The 24,763-nt window shown below is 55.1% G+C and overlaps 2 protein-coding genes across 2 annotated transcripts; both read left to right on the top strand.

Moving 5' to 3' along the window:
- The first annotated feature begins 2,960 nt into the window (after nt 1-2,960).
- Nucleotides 2,961-5,249, top strand: LOC128674444 (uncharacterized). The gene has a single exon (XM_053752963.2). The coding sequence runs from the start codon at nt 2,961-2,963 to the stop codon at nt 5,247-5,249; it is 2,289 nt and encodes a 762-aa protein (XP_053608938.2).
- A 10,700-nt stretch (nt 5,250-15,949) lies between these two features.
- On the top strand, nt 15,950-16,936 carry LOC128674399 (uncharacterized; the record flags this gene model as incomplete). The annotated part of the gene is made up of 1 exon (XM_053752895.1): nt 15,950-16,936. A coding segment is annotated over exon 1 (987 nt), but the record flags the coding sequence as incomplete, so codon positions are not given.
- Nucleotides 16,937-24,763: the final 7,827 nt, after the last annotated feature.

The raw sequence follows: 24,763 nt of genomic DNA, 5'->3' as shown, positions 1-24,763 counted from the left end.
CCGCCTTCCGTCACCGATGCCGAAATGGGGGTGGTGCTCGACCGCCTCCGAACAAGGAAGAGGGCACCGGGTCCAGACGGGGTGCACGGGAGAGTGCTTGCGCTAATTCTCGTGCATCTCGAGGAGGAGTTTCGGGGACTGCTCGACCGCTGTCTGCGGGAGGGGCAGTTCCCGTTACCATGGAAAGAGGGCCGACTCTGCCTTATTCCGAAGGGGAGCCGGCCCCTGGACTCGGCTTCGGCAGTGCGACCTCTAGTCTTGCTGAGCGAGGCTGGGAAGGCCCTGGAGAGTGTTGTGGCTTCTCGCCTCGTTCAGCATGTGGAGGACGGCCCGGGACCGCGTCTATCTGACATGCAGTATGGATTCCGGGCCAAGAGGTCCACCATCGATGCCCTCAGACGTCTACGGTCGGTGACGGAGGAGGCGGATCGAGAAGGCGATGTGACCCTGGCGACGTCTTTAGACGTCGCCAACGCCTTCAACAGCATCCCGCACAGTGTAATACGGGAGGCACTCCGGTACTTTGGGGTGCCCTCGTATCTGCGGCGGCTGTTGGGGGTGTACCTGGAGGATCGTGTTGTCCTGTACGAGGACGGGGGGGGTCGTATGGTTCGGCGGAGCGTCGGATGCGGTGTGCCACAGGGGTCGATTCTCGGCCCTATCCTGTGGGACATCGCCTACGACTGGGTCTTGCGGTGCCGGCTTCCCCCCGGGACGGGTGTCATCTGCTACGCGGATGACACTCTCTTCACGTCTCGGGGTGCGAATTTCGGCGAGGCGGCGCGGTTGGCTGAAATGGGCCTTGCCCTTTTGGTCGGCCGCATAGAGAGGCTAGGGCTTCGGGTCCGTCTGGATAAGACCGAAGTCCTCCTCTTCCGCGGGGCCCGAACGCGAGGTCCTCCCCCAGGGGCGCGCCTCCAGGTGGGTCATGAGGAGTTGAGGGTGAGTACTCAGATGAAATATCTGGGTCTCATCCTTGACGGAAGATGGTCCTTCGGCCCCCACTTTCGCGAGCTGGGGCCGAGGATAGTCAGGGCGGCTGCGTCACTGGGCCGACTCCTTCCAAATCTGGGTGGACCCAGTGACGCCGTGAGGAGGCTGTACTCTGGCGTGTGTCGGAGTATGGCGATGTACGGGGCCCCCATTTGGGTGGACGCCCTTGACGCGACGAATAAACGCCTTCTGCGGCAGGCGCAGAAGGTGATCGCGGTAAGGGCGATACGGGGGTACCGTACCGTGGCGTACGCTGCGGCCACAGCCCTCGCGGGCGACCCGCCGTGGGAGTTGGTGGCGGAGGTGCTCGCCGAGGTTTACCACTTTGTGGCGAACAGGAGGGAAATCGGCGAGCACCCCTCGCCTGAGATGGTCCGGCGGGTCCGCTTGCGAGGGCAAGCGGAACTCATGCGGAGGTGGGAGGCAGACCTGGCGCGGGCAACGTACGGTGTACGCACAGTGGAGGCCCTGCGCCAGGTCCTGGAGAGATGGATGTTGAGGCGGCGCAAGCCTCTCACCTTCCGCATGACGCAGGTGCTCACCGGGCATGGCTGCTTCGGTGAGTACTTGCACCGCGTGGCCCAGCGGGAGACCGAGCCGGTCTGCCACGATTGTGGCGAGGCTCGGGACACTGCTCAACATGTTCTAGAGCAGTGTCCCAGGTGGAGTCGGCAGCGCCACGATCTGGTGGCAGTGCTCGGTGGAGTGGATCTGTCGCTCCCGAGTGTCGTCAATGCGATGCTCGGGAGTGACGGAGCCTGGGCGGCAGTGGCCTCCTTCTGTGAGACTGTTATGTCACAGAGGGAGGCCGAGGAAAGGAACCGCGAGGACCACCCCCTCGCGGAGCCGATCCGCAGAAGGCGGACGGGGGTGCGACGCAGGCGCTACCTTGCGCGCCTGCAGGCGCCCCCCTAAATCGGTGGGACTAGTCCCACCCGACGGCAGGGGTCCACCAGGTGTCGGTGGGCCCCTGAGAATGGTGAGTCCGGTCTCTGGCGAAAGAGACCGGCCAGTCGCTGAGGCGTCTTGTGTTAGATAGATCCGAGGCGCCTCCCTGTAAAGCGGCCGATGGCACCCGCAGGGGTTTAGTGGGTAGTCTGGGCTGGATAGCGGCCCAGGAGTCCCACACTCAGTGCGTAAATGCATTCCCCTGCGAAAACAAAAAAAAAAAAAAAAAAAAAAAAGGTTAGGTTAGGTTCCGCTGTCCCTATCCTCTGCGGCCGAATGAGGCGCGGCCATGGCGCAGGCATGGTGGTCGGTGGGGCCGCAGAGGAGGAGGACTGCCGGTATTACGGTGCGCCGCTGTCCCTATCCTCTGCGGCCGAATAAGACGGAGAGCCGCTGCCTCCGGTCTGCTTCCGGACTGGATGGCGTGCGGCTCGCCTTGGTGGTTGGGGGCGCGCCTGCGGGCGCCCCCCTGAATCGGTGGGACAAGGGTCCCACCCGGCGGCAGGGGTCCTCCAGATGTCGGAGGGCCCCTGAGAGTGGAGAGTCCGGTCTCTGGTGATAGAGACCGGCCAGTCGCTGAGGCGCCTTGTGCTAGTTAGATCCGAGGCGCCTCTTTGTAAAGCGGCCGATGGCATCCGCAGGGGTTTAGTGGGTAGTCTGGGCCGATTAGCTGCCCAGGAGTCCCACACTCAGTGCGTAAATGCATTCCCCTGCGAAAACAAAAAAAAAAAAAAAAAAGGTTAGGTTAGGTTAGGTTAGGTTAGGTTAGGTTAGGTTAGGTTAGGTTAGGTTAGGTTAGGTTTTTTTTTTTTTTTTTTTTTTTTTTTTTTTTTTTTTTTTTTTTTTTTTTTTTTTTTTTTTTTTTTTTTTTTTTTTTTTTTAGATTTTTGGGGGACACCCCACAGTGCTAGCGTCCTCGTCGCGTCCCCTGGGCAACGTCGCGTCCTGACCACCGTAACGGAGTGGCAGGCCGACGGCTAATTGGCACTGTGCAAGAAGGAGCAATCGTTGCGCTTAAAATGAACGGAACTCAATTGCGGGACGCCTCCGGGCGTTTCCTGAAAAAGGGCCCTTCTCAGGGCCACCCTAACGGCCCTTCTCAGGGCCACCCAAACGGCCCTTCTCAGGGCCAATCAAACGGCCCTTCTCAGGGCCAACTAAAGGGAAGGAGTGGAAAGCGTGGGGGGAAGAGTTTGGTGGGGGGAGAGAAAAGTTCGGGCGGGAAGGACGGAAGTGATAAGGAGCGGTCCAGGTCCGAACATGAAGGAAGTCGCGGTGGATCGGAAGGGGAAGGAACGGTCCAAGGAAGGCTGTGGAATCCGCTGGGAAGTGTGGGCTCCATCACCTCGCTGTCCGAATCGGTGCTGGGTACCAAGCGCCTCTACTCAGAGGTAGCGAGTGGGTCCGGATCCGGTTCGGACACGGAGGTTGAGTGGACACGGCCGGAAACATTGTCGAAGGCAAAAAGGGGGAAGGCTCGAGGTGCCTCGAATACGACGGGAGCCCGGGCTGAAACGCGAAGGAGCCGGGAGGAGGATGTGGAGGCCTCGTTCTCAGCCACTCTGGGGACTCGGGCCTTCCGGAGGGGAGAACACCCGAGTGGGGACGAAGGGTCGGATGTGGCGCCCATTGAGGTACGGGACTTCAGTGCCTTGGGTGCTGAGGGACTTATGGCCACCGCGGTGGAGAGGCTGGGAATTATAACCAGCCTCGTCAGAAAGACCACCTCCCTCAAAGGGGGCTACAGTGCAAAAATTTTGCGGGCCTCTACGGACATCAGGGATATAATGGACACCCTGGTGTCGCGTAGTGAGTCGGATGAGGTCCGACGTCTCAGAGCCGATAACGGTCGTCTCCAAAGAGAGGTGGCCAACATGAGGGCAGAGGTCGCTGCGCTCCGCAGTGGGTTTGAGGAGGCCCGCCGAGAGGCCAATCAGGCTGCGCGAGCTGCGGAACAGCGGTCAGGTGCACCTGCGGAGAAAGAGCTGATGGAGAGGCTGGAGGCTTCCATAGCGAAAATGATAGATGGCCGCCTAGCAGAGCTGAAGTTTTGCCTCCCTCGGATGACCACCCGCCCCCCACTGGCGGGTGATAGTTCGGAGGTGGCGAGGGCTACTAGAGCGGCCATTGCGGAGGCCTCCGGCTTAAGTCCGGCGCTGCCGACTGATCGGGCGGAAGTGGAAGGCTGTAGTGGGGAAGTTATCGAGGAGGTGATGGAGCGGGGGCCGACGACCTCTGCAGCTCCGGACGGATTCCCGAAGCTTCCTGGAGTTGAGGATGGGCCGACGACCTCGGCAATTCTGGTCGACGGACCCCCGGAGCTCCCCTGGGTTGAGGTTGGGAGGAGGAGCAAAGGGAAGGGAAAGGGCAAAAAGTCCAAGCCCAAGCCCGAGGCGGTACCCAAGGGGGCCCCCTCAACCGTGCCCAAGCCTACGGTGGCGCCCAAGGGGGCGCCTACGTCTGTGCCCAAGGAGTCCCCCAAGGCGGCGCCAGTGAGGGCGGCGAAGAAACTGTCGACCCCTAGCTCCTCGGCTGTAATTCTTAAGTTACAGCCGGAGGCAGTGCAAAATGGGGCCACATACGGTTCCGCCCTCCTCAAGGCCGAGCAAGAGGTGAACCTGGAGGAGTTGGGCATTGGCTCGCTTCGGATTCGCCCGAGTGCGACTGGAGCGAGATTAATTGAGGTCCCCGGCTCCTCTAGCTCAGGCAAGGCGGACGCACTTGCCTCGGCCTTGAAGGTGGCCTTGGCTGGCGTCGCGGATGTCTCCAGACCTGTCAAAACTGCGGACTTCCGCATGACGGGTCTGAACGATGCGGCTACTGTGCAGCGAATAAAAGCTGCGGTTGCACAAGCTGGGAGCTGCACAGAGGATCACGTCTGGGTAGGCGAAATCCGCTCGGACTGGCGGGGCTCTGGCTCTGCCCTGATGCGCTGCCCGGTAACGGCAGCCAAAAAGCTGGTCGAGGCGGGTAGCCTCAGGGTGGGTTGGGGCCGCGTGCAGCTCCGACACTTGGAGGCGCGCCCCATGCACTGTTACAAGTGCATGGGGAAGGGGCACACTGCAGCGCTGTGTCCCTCGCAGACGGACCGTAGTCGGCTCTGCTACAGATGTGGGGAGGCGGGGCATTTGTCCTCTTCCTGCACCGCGGAGCCCCGCTGCGCAGTTTGCCGCGACGCTGGCAAGCCGGCGGACCATGTGATGGGGGGTAGGTCATGCAATCCCCCGTCAACCAGAGGGAAGGGATCGTCCCCTCCTCCGCGAGAGGATAGACAAGAGGCGGCGTCGGATGGCCAAATGGAGGAGTGATGGGGGTCGCCTTCCTCCAGGCCAACCTCAACCACTGTGCCAGGGCGCAGGATCTCTTCCTGCAATCCATGGCGGAGTGGGATGTGGATGTCGCGGTGGTCTCGGAGCCGTACGCGATTCCCGCCCTGTCCCACTGGACAGGTGATCTGGATGGCTCCGTGGCCATCGTGGCTAGGTCTGGTGCCGCCCCTCCCCTCGTGACTAAGAGGAGAGGAAATGGTTTTGTCGTGGCGGTTCGGGGAGAGTACGCCATAATTGGTGTCTACTTCTCTCCGAATCGGGATCTGCCGGACCTGGAGCAGTTTATGGACGCTCTGGGGCCGGAGGTAAGGCGGCTGGCGCCTCTAAAGGTCATTGTGGCTGGCGACTTCAACGCCAAATCAACGGCGTGGGGGAACCCAGCCACGGAACCTAAGGGGCGAAAGGTTGAAGAGTGGGCGCTGGCTGCGGGGCTGACTCTGCTAAATAGGGGGTCGGCCTACACATGCGTGCGGCGGACGGGCGGCTCGATGGTGGACTTGACGTTCGCTACCCCTGCCGCCGCACGCACAGTGATGGATTGGAGGGTCGAAGTGGGAGTGGAGACACTCTCGGATCACTGGTATATTCGGTTCGAGGTGTCTGCCACTCCCCAAAGTCAGGCGGTGTCATCGCCCCGGGTGCGCAGCCGGTTCCCGCGTTGGGCCCTCACACGACTCGACCGGGAGCTGGCGGAAGAGGCGGCCATCGTCGGCCGATGGAGTCTTCCGCCTTTAGCTAGAGTGGGGGTGGACGAAGCGGCTAGCCGTCTCGGCGCCACTTTCACAGCGGTGTGCCGAGCGGCCATGCCTAGCGTAGGACGAGCGCCCCCTAGGCGGGCGATCTATTGGTGGTCGGCGGAGATTGCCGCCCTCCGCACTGCCTGCAATGCGGCCCGAAGGGCCTATAGTCGAAACAGGCGACGCAACACCCGGGACGAGGAGAGGGATGGTCGGCTGTATGCAGTATATGTCGACAAACGGAAGGAGCTGCAGCTGGCCATCAGTCGGGCCAAGGAGGAAGCCTTCGAGGAGCTGGTGGAGGGCATAGAAAGAGATCCGTGGGGCCGGCCGTACAAATGGGCGCGTGACAAATTGCGTCCACAGGCAGCCCCATTAACGGAGACCCTCCAACCGGCCCTGCTGGAAGATATTGTCGGGGACCTGTTCCCCGGCAGTCCGCGGGGGTTTTCTCCTCCAAGGATGGCCCGACAGCCGCCTGACGAAGTGGAGGAAGGTGAGGTGGAGGCTAATCCGCCTTCCGTCACCGATGCCGAAATGGGGGTGGTGCTCGACCGCCTCCGAACAAGGAAGAGGGCACCGGGTCCAGACGGGGTGCACGGGAGAGTGCTTGCGCTAATTCTCGTGCATCTCGAGGAGGAGTTTCGGGGACTGCTCGACCGCTGTCTGCGGGAGGGGCAGTTCCCGTTACCATGGAAAGAGGGCCGACTCTGCCTTATTCCGAAGGGGAGCCGGCCCCTGGACTCGGCTTCGGCAGTGCGACCTCTAGTCTTGCTGAGCGAGGCTGGGAAGGCCCTGGAGAGTGTTGTGGCTTCTCGCCTCGTTCAGCATGTGGAGGACGGCCCGGGACCGCGTCTATCTGACATGCAGTATGGATTCCGGGCCAAGAGGTCCACCATCGATGCCCTCAGACGTCTACGGTCGGTGACGGAGGAGGCGGATCGAGAAGGCGATGTGACCCTGGCGACGTCTTTAGACGTCGCCAACGCCTTCAACAGCATCCCGCACAGTGTAATACGGGAGGCACTCCGGTACTTTGGGGTGCCCTCGTATCTGCGGCGGCTGTTGGGGGTGTACCTGGAGGATCGTGTTGTCCTGTACGAGGACGGGGGGGGTCGTATGGTTCGGCGGAGCGTCGGATGCGGTGTGCCACAGGGGTCGATTCTCGGCCCTATCCTGTGGGACATCGCCTACGACTGGGTCTTGCGGTGCCGGCTTCCCCCCGGGACGGGTGTCATCTGCTACGCGGATGACACTCTCTTCACGTCTCGGGGTGCGAATTTCGGCGAGGCGGCGCGGTTGGCTGAAATGGGCCTTGCCCTTTTGGTCGGCCGCATAGAGAGGCTAGGGCTTCGGGTCCGTCTGGATAAGACCGAAGTCCTCCTCTTCCGCGGGGCCCGAACGCGAGGTCCTCCCCCAGGGGCGCGCCTCCAGGTGGGTCATGAGGAGTTGAGGGTGAGTACTCAGATGAAATATCTGGGTCTCATCCTTGACGGAAGATGGTCCTTCGGCCCCCACTTTCGCGAGCTGGGGCCGAGGATAGTCAGGGCGGCTGCGTCACTGGGCCGACTCCTTCCAAATCTGGGTGGACCCAGTGACGCCGTGAGGAGGCTGTACTCTGGCGTGTGTCGGAGTATGGCGATGTACGGGGCCCCCATTTGGGTGGACGCCCTTGACGCGACGAATAAACGCCTTCTGCGGCAGGCGCAGAAGGTGATCGCGGTAAGGGCGATACGGGGGTACCGTACCGTGGCGTACGCTGCGGCCACAGCCCTCGCGGGCGACCCGCCGTGGGAGTTGGTGGCGGAGGTGCTCGCCGAGGTTTACCACTTTGTGGCGAACAGGAGGGAAATCGGCGAGCACCCCTCGCCTGAGATGGTCCGGCGGGTCCGCTTGCGAGGGCAAGCGGAACTCATGCGGAGGTGGGAGGCAGACCTGGCGCGGGCAACGTACGGTGTACGCACAGTGGAGGCCCTGCGCCAGGTCCTGGAGAGATGGATGTTGAGGCGGCGCAAGCCTCTCACCTTCCGCATGACGCAGGTGCTCACCGGGCATGGCTGCTTCGGTGAGTACTTGCACCGCGTGGCCCAGCGGGAGACCGAGCCGGTCTGCCACGATTGTGGCGAGGCTCGGGACACTGCTCAACATGTTCTAGAGCAGTGTCCCAGGTGGAGTCGGCAGCGCCACGATCTGGTGGCAGTGCTCGGTGGAGTGGATCTGTCGCTCCCGAGTGTCGTCAATGCGATGCTCGGGAGTGACGGAGCCTGGGCGGCAGTGGCCTCCTTCTGTGAGACTGTTATGTCACAGAGGGAGGCCGAGGAAAGGAACCGCGAGGACCACCCCCTCGCGGAGCCGATCCGCAGAAGGCGGACGGGGGTGCGACGCAGGCGCTACCTTGCGCGCCTGCAGGCGCCCCCCTAAATCGGTGGGACTAGTCCCACCCGACGGCAGGGGTCCACCAGGTGTCGGTGGGCCCCTGAGAATGGTGAGTCCGGTCTCTGGCGAAAGAGACCGGCCAGTCGCTGAGGCGTCTTGTGTTAGATAGATCCGAGGCGCCTCCCTGTAAAGCGGCCGATGGCACCCGCAGGGGTTTAGTGGGTAGTCTGGGCTGGATAGCGGCCCAGGAGTCCCACACTCAGTGCGTAAATGCATTCCCCTGCGAAAACAAAAAAAAAAAAAAAAAAAGGTTTTTTAGATTTCTCCTGGATGCTACACGACATCCGGGAGGAATTTATTATCGAGCATTATTACAGAGTTTCTTACATAATATATATCGGAGTTTTACATAAGCAATTGTCTTTGATTTTACAGTTTTGTTGCCTCTGCGATTTGATACAGTGGCGTTTATTTTAGTCACTTAATTATTAATCTAGTTACAATTGTAAGTTAAATTTTTTCAAGTTAGTTAGTATGCTGTGTAATTGGTTTGCTAATGTCTTGATGGTGGAGTCTCGGTGATGAATTTGATTAAGGTCATATGGGTCTATCTTGTAGATCCTGGCTACTTCTTCATGTTCGTTTCTTAATTTGTAAAATTTTGGTGTTCTATTAGGTGTTTCATGGGTTGTATGCTAGGTTATAAGTTGAGTAGTTTCAAATTTCGGTGCTATTTTTTTTTTTTTTTTTTTTCTGTAAATTTTCTTGATTGTTCTAAGTTCTGGGAAGAATTTGTTAATGTGATGGCCTGTTATTTCCTGTCTGTATATTTCCTTCCATTTATCATTAATCCATTTTTAGTTGTGTTGTCGTTATGTTACTGAATTTCGTTTCTGTTTAATATCCAAAGTCAGTGGCTTCTTCTATTCTGTTTTTGGCTGCCCTTATTCTAGGGCACAGCTTATGGTCGGTTGCGGAGTGGTTTAGGTTGAGTTGTGTGTCTTGGATGTTCCTTATTTGGCCTTTGCCTGCGCAATTGTAACAGCAGGCTGACTCTGGAGCGTTCTTGGTTGGACAGGTGTCGATCTGATGGTCAGGGGATGCACAGTGTGCGCACGGTTTAGTTTTGGATGTGCACTTGTTTTTCGTGTGTCCAAATTGGAGGCACGAGTGGCACTGTATAAATCTTGTTTGGGGGGCTACGTGCACTCGTTGCAAGTCAACAGCGATCCTCTCTAGTCCGATGATGCGGGCGTAAACAGAGGGGTCGACTTCTAGTACGGCGTTGTATAGTTTAGGGTTCCTGTTGTTGGTCAAGTAGCACAGCCTGATTGATTCTGTTGGGAGAGTGTTTTGTGTTGTAATGATTTGTATGAGTTCTTCTCTTTTTATTCGGCTATGGATTCCCTTTGCAATAATTAGTGGTTTACGTTTCTTTGGTATAGAGGCTTGTAGGTGTTCGAACTGGTTGATGTACTCTAATGTTTCTTTCTGTTGTTGTGGGTTTTCAACTTCTATTATAAGTTTGTCTTTTGTAATCTGGGTTATTTTGCTAGGGGCGAAGTTCTTATCTTTAAATGAGATTTGTTCTCTCAGACTCTGTATAGCTGGTTTGGCGTTATCGCCGTCGGGGGTTGGGGTCTTGACAAGAATAGCTGGTTTAGTGGGGGTCTTGGCGGTCAAAGAGGCATATGTGGGGGCCTTGGAGGGAGTAGAGAGGGTATGGAACGCCTCAAGCTCCTCCCTAAAAACCCGTCTAAGAGTGTCTTCCTGAATAGTGGGGTTTGGGGTTAGGGGGTTAGGGGTGTCCTGAGAGCTTTTCTCACTATTGCTCGATGTGATTCTTATCGTAGTGCTCTTAATAGCTTCTGCTGCTTCTACTATTAATTTCTTATTGGGTGCTGTGACGCTTTTTCCTTGATTAATTGCTTCAATAATGATGTTTGCTAGCTGATATATTTTTTCTGTGGGGTTTTCTGACAAATTGGGGAGGGTCGGGGGGGTGGGCAAGGTGGCTTTGACGCTAGCCATGGTAAATGAAAGAAAAAATGACTTTACCAAAAAAAAAAAAAAGATAAGAGAAATATTTTAACTTTATAAATTAATATCTTAGGAACTAGTTGAGAAAAGATTTCAAAAATGGCGTAGGTGTACTTCTGTGGGTCTAATCTATTGGAAAAGAGTGCAATTTTGACCAAAAATGCGAAAAAGTAGTGAAAATTTCCGATTTTACGAGCTTAATATCTCAGAAAGTACTGGGTATAAAATTCCAAAAACAGCGTGAAACTTATTTTTTAGGTCTAGATTATGGATGTATATTGTTGGTTTGTCCAAAAATCCCGTAGGAGAAAAGTGATTTTTCGGTTTGAAATTACGTAAAGTCGTCGAGAAAGTGTTCTCTTTTTTGGTTAGGACGGTCTATCTCAGGATCTATGGCAGGGAAAATTCTCAGATTTGGCACAATTATGGTCAGATAGATGCGCTAGGGGCTCAACTATGTCACTTAGCTCTGGGGCTTCAGGGTCCTGGTGTGTGATGACGCGAAGTCGCCAGATGTTGAATTTCGGCAGGAAAAACGGCTGTATCTCAGGAACGCGGGATCCCAGGAACTTGGTGAAACTGCCTTCAGATGCGTCTTCTTGCCGCACTTCAGGAGGCAGTTGAACCACTAGCGAAGGTGCATGGGTTTAGCCGCAAACACAAGAAAACCGCTGATTGGCTGTGATGGTTTTTCTGTGATAGCCACCTGATGGCTCAGCAGAAATGTCTCAAATTTGGTGAAATTGTAGTCACTGATTTAACACACAAGATAGCAGTTCAAAAAAGTGGGGTTATCGATCTTATTCCAGAGAAAAAATTTTTTGAAGTTTAAAATTTTTAAAAGTGAAAATGTTTGGGTTTCCTGTTGTTACACTATTGTCTTAATATCACTGTACTATATGTCAAAAGTTGCGCACTGTTGTAACCTTTAATTTGGTATATGAATCATAAAGATATCTGTCCACTGGGTTTTTTTATTGATTTTAATATGAAAAAAGTCAACGAAAATTTAGAGTTTTTGCACTTTTAAAAATAGTTACTAAAAATCTACACTTATAACACTAAACACAGTTTATAGCACTAATAAGCACGCATTTTTTAAGATGTCTCACTTAGCTGTAGCACTTTTAGATCCGGAGGTATTAATTTTTTAAGCGAAAAATGGGGAATTTTTTGCGCGGAGCGACGTGGACCGTGCGCGTTCAGCTCGCGCGCGGCGGGGAGACTGGGTTAGGTTAGGTTAGGTTAGGTTAGGTTAGGTTAGGTTCTCGGGGAGGAGTTTCGGGGGCTGCTCAACCGCTGTCTGCGAGAGGGGCAGTTCCCGAAATTATGGAAGGAGGGCCGGCTCTGCCTTATTCCGAAGGGGAGCCGGCCCTTGGACTCGGCTTCGGCGGTGCGACCTCTGGTCCTGCTGAGCGAGGCTGGGAAGGCCCTAGAGAGCGTTGTGGCCTCTCGCCTCGTTCGGCATGTGGAGGAAGGCCCGGGACCGCGTCTCTCTGACGTGCAGTACGGATTCCGGGCCAAGAGGTCCACCATCGACGCCCTCAGGCGTCTGCGGTCGGTGACGGAGGAGGCGGATCGAGAAGGCGATGTGACCCTGGCGACGTCTTTAGACGTCGCCAACGCCTTCAACAGCATCCCGCACAGTGTAATACGGGAGGCACTCCGGTACTTTGGGGTGCCCTCGTACCTGCGGCGGCTGTTGGGGGTGTACCTGGAGGATCGTGTTGTCCTGTACGAGGACGGGGGGGGTCGTATGGTTCGGCGGAGCGTCGGATGCGGTGTGCCACAGGGGTCGATTCTCGGCCCTATCCTGTGGGACATCACATACGATTGGGTCCTGCGGTGCCGGCTTCCCCCCGGGACGGGTGTCATCTGCTATGCGGATGACACTCTCTTCACGTCCCGGGGTGCGAACTTCGGTGAGGCGGCGCGGCTGGCCGAAACGGGCCTCGCCCTTTTGGTCGGCCGCATAGAGAGGCTGGGGCTTCGGGTCCGACTGGATAAGACCGAAGTCCTCCTCTTCCGCGGGGCCCGGACGCGAGGACCTCCCCCAGGGGCGCGCCTCCAGGTGGGTCATGAGGAGTTGAGGGTGAGTGCCCAGATGAAATACCTGGGCCTCATCCTCGACGGGAGATGGTCCTTTGTCCCCCACTTCCGAGAGCTGGGGCAAAGGATCGTCAGGACGGCTGCGTCGCTGGGCCGACTCCTGCCCAATCTGGGTGGGCCCAGCGACGCTGTACGGAAGCTGTACTCCGGCGTGTGCCGGAGTATGGCGATGTACGGCGCCCCCGTTTGGGTGGACGCCCTTGCCGCGGAGAATAAGCGCCTTCTCCGGCAGGCGCAGAAGGTGATCGCGGTAAGGGCGATACGGGGGTACCGTACCGTGGCGTACGCTGCGGCCACAGCCCTCGCGGGCGACCCGCCGTGGGAGTTGGTGGCGGAGGTGCTCGCCGAGGTTTACCACTTTGTGGCGAACAGGAGGGAAATCGGCGAGCACCCCTCGCCTGAGATGGTCCGGCGGGTCCGCTTGCGAGGGCAAGCGGAACTCATGCGGAGGTGGGAGGCAGACCTGGCGCGGGCAACGTACGGTGTACGCACAGTGGAGGCCCTGCGCCAGGTCCTGGAGAGATGGATGTTGAGGCGGCGCAAGCCTCTCACCTTCCGCATGACGCAGGTGCTCACCGGGCATGGCTGCTTCGGTGAGTACCTGCACCGCGTGGCCCAGCGGGAGACCGAGCCGGTCTGCCACGATTGTGGCGAGGCTCGGGACACTGCTCAACATGTTCTAGAGCAGTGTCCCAGGTGGAGTCGGCAGCGCCACGATCTGGTGGCAGTGCTCGGTGGAGTGGATCTGTCGCTCCCGAGTGTCGTCAATGCGATGCTCGGGAGTGACGGAGCCTGGGCGGCAGTGGCCTCCTTCTGTGAGACTGTTATGTCACAGAGGGAGGCCGAGGAAAGGAACCGCGAGGACCACCCCCTCGCGGAGCCGATCCGCAGAAGGCGGACGGGGGTGCGACGCAGGCGCTACCTTGCGCGCCTGCAGGCGCCCCCCTAAATCGGTGGGACTAGTCCCACCCGACGGCAGGGGTCCACCAGGTGTCGGTGGGCCCCTGAGAATGGTGAGTCCGGTCTCTGGCGAAAGAGACCGGCCAGTCGCTGAGGCGTCTTGTGTTAGATAGATCCGAGGCGCCTCCCTGTAAAGCGGCCGATGGCACCCGCAGGGGTTTAGTGGGTAGTCTGGGCTGGATAGCGGCCCAGGAGTCCCACACTCAGTGCGTAAATGCATTCCCCTGCGAAAACAAAAAAAAAAAAAAAAAAAAAAAAAAAAAAAAAAAAAAAAAAAAAAAAAAAAAAAAAAAAAAAAAAAAAAAGGTTAGGTTAGGTTAGGTTAGGTTAGGTTAGGTTAGGTTAGGTTAGGTTAGGTTGGGGTGCTACTGTCAGGAAACCTCCACGTTGGCTCGATGATTTGAAGGTTTGCTTCTGTCACTTGATCTTTGATTCGGTGATAGCGGCGGCTGACAAGTTATTGGGCTGGTGCACCCTGGGCGACGGTTAATAACTCCCCGTTTAGGGGTCTTGTTAGCCGTTGGCAAATGTCCTGGCAACTGGTGGTGGGTTACCCATGTCGGGTAACTCAGGTTGGAGAGCCAATTGGCTCAGTGGCTGTGAGAGAAGGGGGCTAAGCCCTCTACTCTTACAGCCGTGGTAGGGGTCGCGGGGGAAGAGGAGGGGTTGGTATTACGGTGCGCCGCTCTCCCTATCCTCCGCGACCAGGCGCGGCCATGGCGCAAACATGGTGGTCGGTGGGGCCGCAGAGGAGGAGGACTGCCGGTATTACGGTGCGCCGCTGTCCCTATCCTCTGCGGCCGAATGAGGCGCGGCCATGGCGCAGGCATGGTGGTCGGTGGGGCCGCAGAGGAGGAGGACTGCCGGTATTACGGTGCGCCGCTGTCCCTATCCTCTGCGGCCGAATAAGACGGAGAGCCGCTGCCTCCGGTCTGCTTCCGGACTGGATGGCGTGCGGCTCGCCTTGGTGGTTGGGGGCGCGCCTGCGGGCGCCCCCCCTGAATCGGTGGGACAGAGGTCCCACCCGGCGGCAGGGGTCCTCCAGATGTCGGAGGGCCCCTGAGAGTGGAGAGTCCGGTCTCTGGTGAAAGAGACCGGCCAGTCGCTGAGGCGCCTTGTGCTAGTTAGATCCGAGGCGCCTCTTTGTAAAGCGGCCGATGGCATCCGCAGGGGTTTAGTGGGTAGTCTGGGCCGATTAGCTGCCCAGGAGTCCCACACTCAGTGCGTAAATGCATTCCCCTGCGAAAACAAAAAAAAAAAAAAAAAAAAAGGTTAGGTTAGGTTAGGTTAGGTTAGGTTAGGTTAGGTTAGGTTCATTGAGGAGGCATCCGGCCTGGGTCCGGCGCCGCGGCTTGAGCAGCCGGTGGAGTTGGAGGTTCGGGCCCCTGCACGCCCGGCCTCTGAGAGGCGGGGTTGTAAGGGGGTAGGTGCTGGGGGAGTGACAGAGTGGGGGCCCTTCGGGCCGTCGACCTCAACAGCTGTGGTCGACGAATGCCCGGAGCTCCCCTGGGTCGAAGTCCGGGGGAGGAGGGGGAAGGGGAAGGGCGTGGGAAAGAAGTCCCAGCCCAAACCTGCGGAGCGACCGGCGGCGGCCCCAACAAAGGCCACTGCAACGGCGCCCAAGGCACCCCCCAGGGCGGCGCCAGCGAGGGCGGCCAAGCTGTCGGCCCCTAGCTCCTCGGCTGTAATTCTCAAGTTACAGCCAGAGGCAGCGCAAAAAGGGGCCACATACAGTTCCGCCCTCCTCAAGGCCGAGCAGGCGGTGAGCCTGGAGGGGCTAGGAATCGGCTCGCTTCGGATTCGCCCGAGTGCGACCGGAGCGAGGCTAATCGAGGTCTCTGGCCCCTCCAACTCAGACAAGGCAGATGCGCTTGCATCGGCCTTGAAGGCGGCCCTTTCCGGCGTCGCGGACGTTTCCAGGCCCGTCAAAACCGCGGACTTCCGCGTGACGGGCCTGAATGATGCGGCAACGGCGCAGCGGATAAAGGCTGCGGTCGCGCAAGCCGGGAGCTGCACGGAGGACCAGGTCTGGGTGGGTGAAATCCGCTCAGACTGGCGGGGCTCTGGCTCTGCCCTGATGCGCTGCCCGGTCACGACGGCTAAAAAGCTGATCGAGGCGGGCAGCCTCACGGTAGGCTGGAGTCGAGTGCAGCTCCGGCACCTGGAGGCGCGCCCCATGCACTGCTACAAGTGCATGGGGAAGGGGCACACCGCATCGCTGTGCCCCTCGCAGACGGACCGCAGCCGGCTCTGCTATAGGTGCGGGGAGGCAGGGCATTTGTCCGCCTCCTGCACAGCGGAGCCCCGCTGCGCGGTATGCCGCGACGCCGGCAAGCCGGCGGGCCACGTGATGGGGGGTAGGGCCTGCAACCCACCCCCGATCCGAGGGAAAGGGCCGTCCCCTCCTCCGCGCGAGGGAAGGCAAGGGGAGGCGCCAGTCGGCCAAATGGAGGAGTGATGGGGGTCACCTTCCTCCAGGCCAACCTCAACCACTCCGCTAGGGCGCAGGATCTCCTCCTGCAATCCATGGCGGAGTGGGATTTGGATGTCGCGGTGGTCGCGGAGCCGTACGCGGTTCCCTCCCTGCCTCACTGGGCGGGGGATCTGGATGGCCTCGTGGCCATCGTGGCTAGGCCTGGTGCCGCCCCTCCCCTCGCGATTAAGAAGAGAGGGAACGGCTTTGTGGTGGCGGTTCGGGGAGAGTACGCCATAATTGGTGTTTACTTCTCCCCGAACCGGGATTTGCCGGCCCTGGAGCGGTTCTTGGATGCCCTGGGGCCGGAAATAAGGCGGTTAGCGCCCCTAAAGGTCTTCGTGGCCGGTGACTTCAACGCCAAATCAACGGCGTGGGGGAACCCGGCCACGGAGCCCAAGGGGCGAAAGGTGGAAGAGTGGGCGCTGGCCGCGGGGCTGTCTCTCCTAAACAGGGGGACAGCCCACACGTGCGTGCGACGGACGGGCGGATCGGTGGTGGACTTGACGTTCGCCACCCCCTCCGCCGCGCGCTCCGTGTCGGACTGGAGGGTGGACGGGGGGGTGGAGACACTCTCGGACCACTTGTATATTCGGTTCGAGGTGTCGGCCGCCCCCCAATGTCAGGCGGCATCATCGTCCCGGGTGCGCAGCCGGTTCCCGCGCTGGGCCCTTACGCGGCTTGACCGGGAGCTGGCGGAAGAGGCGGCCATCGTCGGCCGCTGGAGCCTCCCGCCTCTAGACGGAATGGGGGTGGACGACGCGGCTGACCGTCTCGGCGACGCTTTCACAGCGGTGTGCCGGGCGGCCATGCCAAGCGTAGGTCGAGCCCCCCCTAGGCGGGCGGTCTATTGGTGGTCGGCGGAGATTGCCGCCCTTCGCGTCGCCTGCAACGCGGCCCGAAGGGCCTATAGTCGAAGCAGGCGGCGCAGTCCCCGGGACGAGGAGAGGGATGGTCAGCTGTATACGGTGTATGTGGAAAACCGTAAGGAGCTGCAGCTGGCCATCGGTCGGGCCAAGGAGGAAGCCTTCGAGGAGCTGGTGGAGGGTATCGAAAGAGACCCATGGGGCCGGCCGTATAAGTGGGCGCGAGACAAATTGCGCCCACAGGCGACCCCGCTAACGGAGACCCTTCAGCCAGCTCTGCTGGGGGAGATTGTCGGGGATCTATTCCCCGGCAATCCGCGAGGGTTTTCTCCTCCGAGGATGGCCCGACAGCCGCCTGACGCGGAGGGAGAAGAGGTGGAGGCAGATCCGCCTCCCGTCACCGACGTCGAAATGGAGGTGGTCCTCGACCGCCTCCAGACAAGGAAGAGGGCACCGGGTCCAGACGGGGTGCACGGGAAAGTGCTTGCGCTGATTCTCGTGCACCTCGGGGAGGAGTTTCGGGGGCTGCTCAACCGCTGTCTGCGAGAGGGGCAGTTCCCGAAATTATGGAAGGAGGGCCGGCTCTGCCTTATTCCGAAGGGGAGCCGGCCCTTGGACTCGGCTTCGGCGGTGCGACCTCTGGTCCTGCTGAGCGAGGCTGGGAAGGCCCTAGAGAGTGTTGTGGCCTCTCGCCTCGTTCGGCATGTGGAGGAAGGCCCGGGACCGCGTCTCTCTGACGTGCAGTACGGATTCCGGGCCAAGAGGTCCACCATCGACGCCCTCAGGCGTCTGCGGTCGGTGACGGAGGAGGCGGACAGAGAAGGCGAGGTGACCCTGGCGACGTCGTTAGACATCGCCAACGCCTTCAACAGTATCCCGCACTGTGTAATACGGGAGGCGCTCCGGTACTTCGGAGTGCCCTCGTACCTGCGGGGGCTGTTGGGGGCGTACCTGGAGGAGCGGGTCGTCCTGTACGAGGACAGGGGAGGTCAAATGGTCCGGCGGGGCGTCGGGTGCGGTGTCCCGCAGGGGTCGATTCTCGGCCCTATCCTGTGGGACATCGCATACGATTGGGTCCTGCGGTGCCGGCTTCCCCCCGGGACGGGTGTCATCTGCTATGCGGATGACACTCTCTTCACGTCCCGGGGTGCGAATTTCGGTGAGGCGGCGCGGCTGGCCGAAACGGGCCTCGCCCTTTTGGTCGGCCGCATAGAGAGGTTGGGGCTTCGGGTCCGACTGGATAAGACCGAAGTCCTCCTCTTCCGCGGGGCCCGGACGCGAGGACCTCCCCCAGGGGCGCGCCTCCAGGTGGGTCATGAGGAGTTGAGGGTGAGTGCCCAGATGAAATACCTGGGCCTCATCCTCGACGGGAGATGGTCCTTTGTCCCCCACTTCCGAGAGCTGGGGCAAAGGATCATCAGGACGGCTGCGTCGCTGGGCCGACTCCTGCCCAATCTGGGTGGGCCCAGCGACGCTGTACGGAAGCTGTACTCCGGCGTGTGCCGGAGTATGGCGATGTACGGCGCCCCCGTTTGGGTGGACGCCCTTGCCGCGGAGAATAAGCGCCTTCTCCGGCAGGCGCAGAAGGTGATCGCGGTAAGGGCGATACGGGGGTACCGTACAGTGGCGTTCTCTGCGGCCACAGCCCTCGCGGGCGACCCGCCGTGGGAGTTGGTGGCGGAGGTGCTCGCCGAGGTTTACCACTTTGTGGCGAACAGGAGGGAAATCGGCGAGCACCCCTCGCCTGAGATGGTCCGGCGGGTCCGCTTGCGAGGGCAAGCGGAACTCATGCGGAGGTGGGAGGCAGACCTGGCGCGGGCAACGTACGGTGTACGCACAGTGGAGGCCCTGCGCCAGGTCCTGGAGAGATGGATGTTGAGGCGGCGCAAGCCTCTCACCTTCCGCATGACGCAGGTGCTCACCGGGCATGGCTGCTTCGGTGAGTACTTGCACCGCGTGGCCCAGCGGGAGACCGAGCCGGTCTGCCACGATTGTGGCGAGGCTCGGGACACTGCTCAACATGTTCTAGAGCAGTGTCCCAGGTGGAGTCGGCAGCGCCACGATCTGGTGGCAGTGCTCGGTGGAGTGGATCTGTCGCTCCCGAGTGTCGTCAATGCGATGCTCGGGAGTGACGGAGCCTGGGCGGCAGTGGCCTCCTTCTGTGAGACTGTTATGTCACAGAGGGAGGCCGAGGAAAGGAACCGCGAGGACCACCCCCTCGCGGAGCCGATCCGCAGAAGGCGGACGGGGGTGCGACGCAGGCGCTACCTTGCGCGCCTGCAGGCGCCCCCCCTAAATCGGTGGGACTAGTCCCACCCGACGGCAGGGGTCCACCAGGTGTCGGTGGGCCCCTGAGAATGGTGAGTCCGGTCTCTGGCGAAAGAGACCGACCAGTCGCTGAGGCGTCTTGTGTTAGATAGATCCGAGGCGCCTCCCTGTAAAGCGGCCGATGGCACCCGCAGGGGTTTAGTGGGTAGTCTGGGCTGGATAGCGGCCCAGGAGTCCCACACTCAGTGCGTAAATGCATTCCCCTGCGAAAACAAAAAAAAAAAAAAAAAAAAAAAAAAAAAAAAAAAAAAAAAAAAAAAAAAAAAAAAAAAAAAAAAAAAAAAAAAAAAAAAAAAAAAAAAAAAAAAGGTTAGGTTAGGTTAGGTTAGGTTAGGTTAGGTTACGAGAAAAAAAAAAAAAAAAAAAAAAAAAAAAAAAAAGGTTAGGTTAGGTTAGGTTAGGTTAGGTTAGGTTAGGTTAGGTTAGGTTAGGTTAGGTTAGGTTAGGTTAGGTTAGGTTAGGTTAGGTTAGGTTAGGTTAGGTTAGGTTAGGTTAGGTTAGGTTAGGTTAGGTTAGGTTAGGTTAGGTTAGGTTAGGTTAGGTTAGGTTAGGTTAGGTTAGGTTAGGTTAGGTTAGGTTAGGTTAGGTTAGGTTAGGTTAGGTTAGGTTAGGTTAGGTTAGGTTAGGTTAGGTTAGGTTAGGTTAGGTTAGGTTAGGTTAGGTTAGGTTAGGTTAGGTTAGGTTAGGTTAGGTTAGGTTAGGTTAGGTTAGGTTAGGTTAGGTTAGGTTAGGTTAGGTTAGGTTAGGTTAGGTTAGGTTAGGTTAGGTTAGGTTAGGTTAGGTTAGGTTAGGTTAGGTTAGGTTAGGTTAGGTTAGGTTAGGTTAGGTTAGGTTAGGTTAGGTTAGGTTAGGTTAGGTTAGGTTAGGTTAGGTTAGGTTAGGTTAGGTTAGGTTAGGTTAGGTTAGGTTAGGTTAGGTTAGGTTAGGTTAGGTTAGGTTAGGTTAGGTTAGGTTAGGTTAGGTTAGGTTAGGTTAGGTTAGGTTAGGTTAGGTTAGGTTAGGTTAGGTTAGGTTAGGTTAGGTTAGGTTAGGTTAGGTTAGGTTAGGTTAGGTTAGGTTAGGTTAGGTTAGGTTAGGTTAGGTTAGGTTAGGTTAGGTTAGGTTAGGTTAGGTTAGGTTAGGTTAGGTTAGGTTAGGTTAGGTTAGGTTAGGTTAGGTTAGGTTAGGTTAGGTTAGGTTAGGTTAGGTTAGGTTAGGTTAGGTTAGGTTAGGTTAGGTTAGGTTAGGTTAGGTTAGGTTAGGTTAGGTTAGGTTAGGTTAGGTTAGGTTAGGTTAGGTTAGGTTAGGTTAGGTTAGGTTAGGTTAGGTTAGGTTAGGTTAGGTTAGGTTAGGTTAGGTTAGGTTAGGTTAGGTTAGGTTAGGTTAGGTTAGGTTAGGTTAGGTTAGGTTAGGTTAGGTTAGGTTAGGTTAGGTTAGGTTAGGTTAGGTTAGGTTAGGTTAGGTTAGGTTAGGTTAGGTTAGGTTAGGTTAGGTTAGGTTAGGTTAGGTTAGGTTAGGTTAGGTTAGGTTAGGTTAGGTTAGGTTAGGTTAGGTTAGGTTAGGTTAGGTTAGGTTAGGTTAGGTTAGGTTAGGTTAGGTTAGGTTAGGTTAGGTTAGGTTAGGTTAGGTTAGGTTAGGTTAGGTTAGGTTAGGTTAGGTTAGGTTAGGTTAGGTTAGGTTAGGTTAGGTTAGGTTAGGTTAGGTTAGGTTAGGTTAGGTTAGGTTAGGTTAGGTTAGGTTAGGTTAGGTTAGGTTAGGTTAGGTTAGGTTAGGTTAGGTTAGGTTAGGTTAGGTTAGGTTAGGTTAGGTTAGGTTAGGTTAGGTTAGGTTAGGTTAGGTTAGGTTAGGTTAGGTTAGGTTAGGTTAGGTTAGGTTAGGTTAGGTTAGGTTAGGTTAGGTTAGGTTAGGTTAGGTTAGGTTAGGTTAGGTTAGGTTAGGTTAGGTTAGGTTAGGTTAGGTTAGGTTAGGTTAGGTTAGGTTAGGTTAGGTTAGGTTAGGTTAGGTTAGGTTAGGTTAGGTTAGGTTAGGTTAGGTTAGGTTAGGTTAGGTTAGGTTAGGTTAGGTTAGGTTAGGTTAGGTTAGGTTAGGTTAGGTTAGGTTAGGTTAGGTTAGGTTAGGTTAGGTTAGGTTAGGTTAGGTTAGGTTAGGTTAGGTTAGGTTAGGTTAGGTTAGGTTAGGTTAGGTTAGGTTAGGTTAGGTTAGGTTAGGTTAGGTTAGGTTAGGTTAGGTTAGGTTAGGTTAGGTTAGGTTAGGTTAGGTTAGGTTAGGTTAGGTTAGGTTAGGTTAGGTTAGGTTAGGTTAGGTTAGGTTAGGTTAGGTTAGGTTAGGTTAGGTTAGGTTAGGTTAGGTTAGGTTAGGTTAGGTTAGGTTAGGTTAGGTTAGGTTAGGTTAGGTTAGGTTAGGTTAGGTTAGGTTAGGTTAGGTTAGGTTAGGTTAGGTTAGGTTAGGTTAGGTTAGGTTAGGTTAGGTTAGGTTAGGTTAGGTTAGGTTAGGTTAGGTTAGGTTAGGTTAGGTTAGGTTAGGTTAGGTTAGGTTAGGTTAGGTTAGGTTAGGTTAGGTTAGGTTAGGTTAGGTTAGGTTAGGTTAGGTTAGGTTAGGTTAGGTTAGGTTAGGTTAGGTTAGGTTAGGTTAGGTTAGGTTAGGTTAGGTTAGGTTAGGTTAGGTTAGGTTAGGTTAGGTTAGGTTAGGTTAGGTTAGGTTAGGTTAGGTTAGGTTAGGTTAGGTTAGGTTAGGTTAGGTTAGGTTAGGTTAGGTTAGGTTAGGTTAGGTTAGGTTAGGTTAGGTTAGGTTAGGTTAGGTTAGGTTAGGTTAGGTTAGGTTAGGTTAGGTTAGGTTAGGTTAGGTTAGGTTAGGTTAGGTTAGGTTAGGTTAGGTTAGGTTAGGTTAGGTTAGGTTAGGTTAGGTTAGGTTAGGTTAGGTTAGGTTAGGTTAGGTTAGGTTAGGTTAGGTTAGGTTAGGTTAGGTTAGGTTAGGTTAGGTTAGGTTAGGTTAGGTTAGGTTAGGTTAGGTTAGGTTAGGTTAGGTTAGGTTAGGTTAGGTTAGGTTAGGTTAGGTTAGGTTAGGTTAGGTTAGGTTAGGTTAGGTTAGGTTAGGTTAGGTTAGGTTAGGTTAGGTTAGGTTAGGTTAGGTTAGGTTAGGTTAGGTTAGGTTAGGTTAGGTTAGGTTAGGTTAGGTTAGGTTAGGTTAGGTTAGGTTAGGTTAGGTTAGGTTAGGTTAGGTTAGGTTAGGTTAGGTTAGGTTAGGTTAGGTTAGGTTAGGTTAGGTTAGGTTAGGTTAGGTTAGGTTAGGTTAGGTTAGGTTAGGTTAGGTTAGGTTAGGTTAGGTTAGGTTAGGTTAGGTTAGGTTAGGTTAGGTTAGGTTAGGTTAGGTTAGGTTAGGTTAGGTTAGGTTAGGTTAGGTTAGGTTAGGTTAGGTTAGGTTAGGTTAGGTTAGGTTAGGTTAGGTTAGGTTAGGTTAGGTTAGGTTAGGTTAGGTTAGGTTAGGTTAGGTTAGGTTAGGTTAGGTTAGGTTAGGTTAGGTTAGGTTAGGTTAGGTTAGGTTAGGTTAGGTTAGGTTAGGTTAGGTTAGGTTAGGTTAGGTTAGGTTAGGTTAGGTTAGGTTAGGTTAGGTTAGGTTAGGTTAGGTTAGGTTAGGTTAGGTTAGGTTAGGTTAGGTTAGGTTAGGTTAGGTTAGGTTAGGTTAGGTTAGGTTAGGTTAGGTTAGGTTAGGTTAGGTTAGGTTAGGTTAGGTTAGGTTAGGTTAGGTTAGGTTAGGTTAGGTTAGGTTAGGTTAGGTTAGGTTAGGTTAGGTTAGGTTAGGTTAGGTTAGGTTAGGTTAGGTTAGGTTAGGTTAGGTTAGGTTAGGTTAGGTTAGGTTAGGTTAGGTTAGGTTAGGTTAGGTTAGGTTAGGTTAGGTTAGGTTAGGTTAGGTTAGGTTAGGTTAGGTTAGGTTAGGTTAGGTTAGGTTAGGTTAGGTTAGGTTAGGTTAGGTTAGGTTAGGTTAGGTTAGGTTAGGTTAGGTTAGGTTAGGTTAGGTTAGGTTAGGTTAGGTTAGGTTAGGTTAGGTTAGGTTAGGTTAGGTTAGGTTAGGTTAGGTTAGGTTAGGTTAGGTTAGGTTAGGTTAGGTTAGGTTAGGTTAGGTTAGGTTAGGTTAGGTTAGGTTAGGTTAGGTTAGGTTAGGTTAGGTTAGGTTAGGTTAGGTTAGGTTAGGTTAGGTTAGGTTAGGTTAGGTTAGGTTAGGTTAGGTTAGGTTAGGTTAGGTTAGGTTAGGTTAGGTTAGGTTAGGTTAGGTTAGGTTAGGTTAGGTTAGGTTAGGTTAGGTTAGGTTAGGTTAGGTTAGGTTAGGTTAGGTTAGGTTAGGTTAGGTTAGGTTAGGTTAGGTTAGGTTAGGTTAGGTTAGGTTAGGTTAGGTTAGGTTAGGTTAGGTTAGGTTAGGTTAGGTTAGGTTAGGTTAGGTTAGGTTAGGTTAGGTTAGGTTAGGTTAGGTTAGGTTAGGTTAGGTTAGGTTAGGTTAGGTTAGGTTAGGTTAGGTTAGGTTAGGTTAGGTTAGGTTAGGTTAGGTTAGGTTAGGTTAGGTTAGGTTAGGTTAGGTTAGGTTAGGTTAGGTTAGGTTAGGTTAGGTTAGGTTAGGTTAGGTTAGGTTAGGTTAGGTTAGGTTAGGTTAGGTTAGGTTAGGTTAGGTTAGGTTAGGTTAGGTTAGGTTAGGTTAGGTTAGGTTAGGTTAGGTTAGGTTAGGTTAGGTTAGGTTAGGTTAGGTTAGGTTAGGTTAGGTTAGGTTAGGTTAGGTTAGGTTAGGTTAGGTTAGGTTAGGTTAGGTTAGGTTAGGTTAGGTTAGGTTAGGTTAGGTTAGGTTAGGTTAGGTTAGGTTAGGTTAGGTTAGGTTAGGTTAGGTTAGGTTAGGTTAGGTTAGGTTAGGTTAGGTTAGGTTAGGTTAGGTTAGGTTAGGTTAGGTTAGGTTAGGTTAGGTTAGGTTAGGTTAGGTTAGGTTAGGTTAGGTTAGGTTAGGTTAGGTTAGGTTAGGTTAGGTTAGGTTAGGTTAGGTTAGGTTAGGTTAGGTTAGGTTAGGTTAGGTTAGGTTAGGTTAGGTTAGGTTAGGTTAGGTTAGGTTAGGTTAGGTTAGGTTAGGTTAGGTTAGGTTAGGTTAGGTTAGGTTAGGTTAGGTTAGGTTAGGTTAGGTTAGGTTAGGTTAGGTTAGGTTAGGTTAGGTTAGGTTAGGTTAGGTTAGGTTAGGTTAGGTTAGGTTAGGTTAGGTTAGGTTAGGTTAGGTTAGGTTAGGTTAGGTTAGGTTAGGTTAGGTTAGGTTAGGTTAGGTTAGGTTAGGTTAGGTTAGGTTAGGTTAGGTTAGGTTAGGTTAGGTTAGGTTAGGTTAGGTTAGGTTAGGTTAGGTTAGGTTAGGTTAGGTTAGGTTAGGTTAGGTTAGGTTAGGTTAGGTTAGGTTAGGTTAGGTTAGGTTAGGTTAGGTTAGGTTAGGTTAGGTTAGGTTAGGTTAGGTTAGGTTAGGTTAGGTTAGGTTAGGTTAGGTTAGGTTAGGTTAGGTTAGGTTAGGTTAGGTTAGGTTAGGTTAGGTTAGGTTAGGTTAGGTTAGGTTAGGTTAGGTTAGGTTAGGTTAGGTTAGGTTAGGTTAGGTTAGGTTAGGTTAGGTTAGGTT

The sequence above is a fragment of the Plodia interpunctella genome, chromosome 12 (genome assembly GCF_027563975.2).
Source record: "Plodia interpunctella isolate USDA-ARS_2022_Savannah chromosome 12, ilPloInte3.2, whole genome shotgun sequence".
Classification (NCBI taxonomy): domain Eukaryota; kingdom Metazoa; phylum Arthropoda; class Insecta; order Lepidoptera; family Pyralidae; genus Plodia; species Plodia interpunctella.
The sequence above is the reverse complement of the archived record's forward strand: the minus strand, read 5'-3'. Positions and strand labels throughout refer to the sequence as shown.